The sequence below is a fragment of the Topomyia yanbarensis genome, chromosome 3 (assembly GCF_030247195.1).
Source record: "Topomyia yanbarensis strain Yona2022 chromosome 3, ASM3024719v1, whole genome shotgun sequence".
Classification (NCBI taxonomy): Eukaryota; Metazoa; Arthropoda; class Insecta; order Diptera; family Culicidae; genus Topomyia; species Topomyia yanbarensis.
The window spans coordinates 279,129,295-279,133,295 of record NC_080672.1 but is presented as its reverse complement, the minus strand read 5'-3'; the positions used below and the strand labels follow the sequence as shown (position 1 = coordinate 279,133,295).

Sequence of the window (4,001 nt, the reverse complement as noted above, 5' to 3'; positions counted from 1 at the left end):
CGTTGCGTTATTTATGAATGGTACCTTGAAGAGCATACTTTTTCGATATTTTTGGTATGTACCGTAAGATGTCCTCATAATAAGAGTAACTCTATGCAATTATATTTATGAAGATTTGATGGCAAAATATTATTTTCCAGACATGTATGCATGAATATGTATTGTTAAAATACGTCCATAGGAACATACTTCAAATAATGTTACACAGACACTACAAAGGTTATATAGTATATACACTAGAATGGCAAGAAAAAAATGACCATGTAAAACCGATAACTGCAAATTTAAATTTAAAATAACACATTACCAACTCGATTAAACAAATGAAAACTAAATACCAATAGGTTTAGTAGGACCATTTGACGTATATCAGTATTAATAGATTTAAGAACATAGAGGACACAAGATATCGGCTCGGTATTTTTAAACCTTAAAAAAAATGTAAGCATAGGTACAACGTAAGCTAAAATAAAATCTTAATATTTTATCACCGTACACACCGCAAAACAGCGCTATAGTACCCAGTATAGAAACGTTATCTAATTCGGGAGCTGATAGTAGATTTCGCGTAACATTATGTGTGTCACCGTCACAAGCTCAACGTGCTGGTAGTACCGTTTGTGAGATCAAAATGTTTACTAAAATATTGATAATTGGGGCCGGTGCTGCGGGTATAGCAGCGGCCACGAGATTGCACAAAAATGGGATTACTGATTTCGTGATTCTGGAAGCGAGTAACCGCATAGGCGGACGCATTCGAACAGTTCTGTTCGGGCAAAATACGATCGATCTGGGTGCTCAGTGGTGCCACGGAGTGAAGAATAATGTAGTGTTCGAGATGGCCAGTCCCCTGGGCCTGTTGGAAGAATCTAATTTCTCTCGGCGTAATGTGTTGCTATTTTCGGATGGCACTCAAGCTCCGACCGATGTCACAGACAAGTTGATGTTACTCGCTGAAGAAGTATTGGATTGTAAAGAAATTCGAACAACTAAGCAAACTTTGGGAGACTACTTTGTGGCTACATTCATGCAGAAAATTGCTGATTCTCAGGAACTGAATATGGTGGATGGGAAATTAGTTGAATATTTTATTTCATTCTATCACAACTATTTGAAGGGATACTTGGCCATAGATTCTTGGTATAATCTGCTAGCAACTAGTGCTGCCGATTATGAAGAATGTGAAGGACCAATCCGAATGAGTTGGAAGGGAAATGGTTTCAAAACTATTCTAGACTTACTCATGGTGAGGCTCGGTAATGTTCTAGTATTCTTTGTAGAATTACTAAATCGTTTCTGTCAACTTTTAGAACCAGTACTCCGATATAAGCATGGCAAGCAAAGTACTATTCAATAACAAAGTCTCCCACATTGTATACAATAATGAAGTAATTTCAGTTGTGTGTGCGGGCGGTACTGTTTATCAAACACATCATGTGATCGTAACCGTTTCGTTGGGAGTGCTGAAGGAATGCTACGAATCGTTTTTTTCGCCGGAACTACCCCTATCAAAAATTAACGCAATCAACGGATTACACTTTGGTGTTGTCAATAAAGTTTTCATGGAATTCGAGCAACCATTTTGGAAGACCCGTGGGAATGTTTTTCGTTTACTCTGGCAGCAACATGATCTGGAAAATCTAAGAATCTCACAATATAGCTGGGCTGAAGGTGTTTCAACGTTTTTCTGTGTCGATAACTGTCCCAATATACTGGCAGCATGGTTGGTTGGTCCAGAAGGTCGACAAACAGAATCATTGTCGGATGCAGAGGTTGTCGACGGATTACTAACAGTATTAAATAGATTTTTCATCGATATCAGCATTCCTAAACCAATCAATTTCATACGGTATTCACAAGTTGGCGTAAAACTGAACATACATATATTAATCATAAATTACTCTTCCAGATCAAGTTGGTTCAGTGAGCCTAACTTCCGAGGATCGTATTCGAGTAGGTCTCTGAAAACGGAGCAATATGCAACTGGAGCAAAACAGTTGTCTGAACCAGTTACCGATTCGAATGATAAACCTATTTTGCTCTTCGCTGGTGAAGCAACCAGTGCTAACCATTGGTCAACTGTTCATGGAGCAATCGAGACTGGTTGGCGCGAGGCACAACGATTGGTTCAATATTATAAATCGGTTTAAAGATCAGATGGGAAAAAATGTTCCCAAGTTCGTGAATAAAGTGTCATGAATTCTGGAACAATCGCGTTTTTACGTTACGAAACTAGTACTATGAATAGAAATCATGTGTTTATAATTATGCTCAATTTTTCTTCAGTAACGCCTGCGTATTGCTTTTAGTAGTGGAGATATTTGCTTTTGTTTTATAAAATTCAGCCACGATTTCCAACGTGCCATTACACCAAATTGGTTTTCTTCCATGATTTATTACATCTTGATCATGATCTGGTTGTCGTGTTTGTGAGTTAGTTCATAAAATCGAAACATTCTGAATATTTTCTCTTGAACTATTTCACGAAACTAGAAATAATATTCATGAATCCTTTCATTCCTCGTGATCTAGTTCTTAATTCCTAATATATTAGTCACGATTCAATATCCGTGCTCATTCAATAGATCACAACATCATGAAATATTTTTCATGTACATGAAGCTTTTCCGGACATGCCGTTAACTCAGGTGATTGGCATTCGTTTAAAATGCTGAAACATCCTGATTCCTGCGACAGAAGACAAAGGGGGGAAACTCTACGCTTGCTCATATGACGCTTTTTCCTTCACATTCTTACTCTTCCTTGAGTGCTAACACACGTCATGTCTTCCAGCCCCTTACTCATTGATTGTCGTTAAAACATAAAAAGCAAAAAAGTTTGACTTGCTTATAGTCCTTAGTAAATAAAAATACATTTTTAGTTTCAAGCATCTCTGCAAATGGTCATGACATTAAAATTAAAAGCTTCAATCGGACTGTTTCTCCACCGTGCATAAACCTTGAAATTTGACTCCAATCCAAAAAAGCGTCAAATCCATAGACATATTCCGCAGTCTTGTGCACCAGACTTCTTTGTTTCTTTTTAGTTTAGTTTTAGTCTCGCTTAAGAAGTAGTTAAAGTGTTCAAAAGTTATGTAATTTAGCTTCTGCCATTTGAAGAAATATTTATATATAAACTCCTAGTGTTTGATAGGGGGTCTGCCTGAAAAAGACTTTGAAATTTCGAGTTTTTCATGTTGTTCTCTAAAGATTATTTTTGAAAATAGACGAGATTAATTACAAAATTGATTTTCCGGATGATAAATGCAACCATTGTGTAATACCGTTCAGTACAATAAGTGTTGCAAACACCTAGAAAACTATCACTTATGTTTCTTCGAAAATATTTAAAAGGAGCCTGTATTGGCAGGTTAGTCGTAGTCACAACAAAATTAACAGTAGCTATCACATGTTCATCGGGTCTTATTTACGCAGTTTGCTGCTGCGAGTTAAGACCTTTTTTCTTGGAGGTGAAGCATTAGCTGCTTCGTCTACTGCAATCCATCTACCTTCTCTTGCGCCATCGTTCACATTTATGTCCTCATCGGTACGGCTTTCATTCGTAGCAGATTCTACTTATCCGTATTTTGACATAATTTTTTTTAAGAACTCTGATCTAATGTGTGGTGCTAGGTCATGTATGCAAACATTCCCCTTATGATCGTCCATATAAACGCGAATCGTTACTTGAGGTTGCTTTATTCGACGTCATGTGAGATGTTATTCTTCGCAAAAAATGCCTATTTAATTCGCAATTTTTTGCTTGGTTTAGCTGTACGCGGGATACCTTCTCGAGATTGATCTTCATTTTCACCACCACCATTCCATTTTGTTCCACTTCCAAAACTGTAGGTCTAAAGTAAGTTTTCTTGAAAACAATTGAAATTGGGTTATCCAGATAAATGAGTACCGAAGGCGTGGTGGCGGAGTTTAAAAACAATTCGGTGAAATGATACCTTTCTTTTTACATTTCTTACAAAAGAAATGTATAGGATTCGCTCA

General features: G+C 37.1%; 1 protein-coding gene across 1 annotated transcript; it reads left to right on the top strand.

Moving 5' to 3' along the window:
* Positions 1-631: 631 nt before the first annotated feature.
* Positions 632-2,150, top strand: LOC131687952 (spermine oxidase-like). The gene is made up of 3 exons (XM_058972052.1): positions 632-1,246; positions 1,311-1,849; positions 1,910-2,150. Exons 1-3 carry the CDS (start codon positions 632-634, stop codon positions 2,148-2,150), a joined length of 1,395 nt encoding a protein of 464 aa, XP_058828035.1.
* The last annotated feature ends 1,851 nt before the right edge of the window (positions 2,151-4,001 follow it).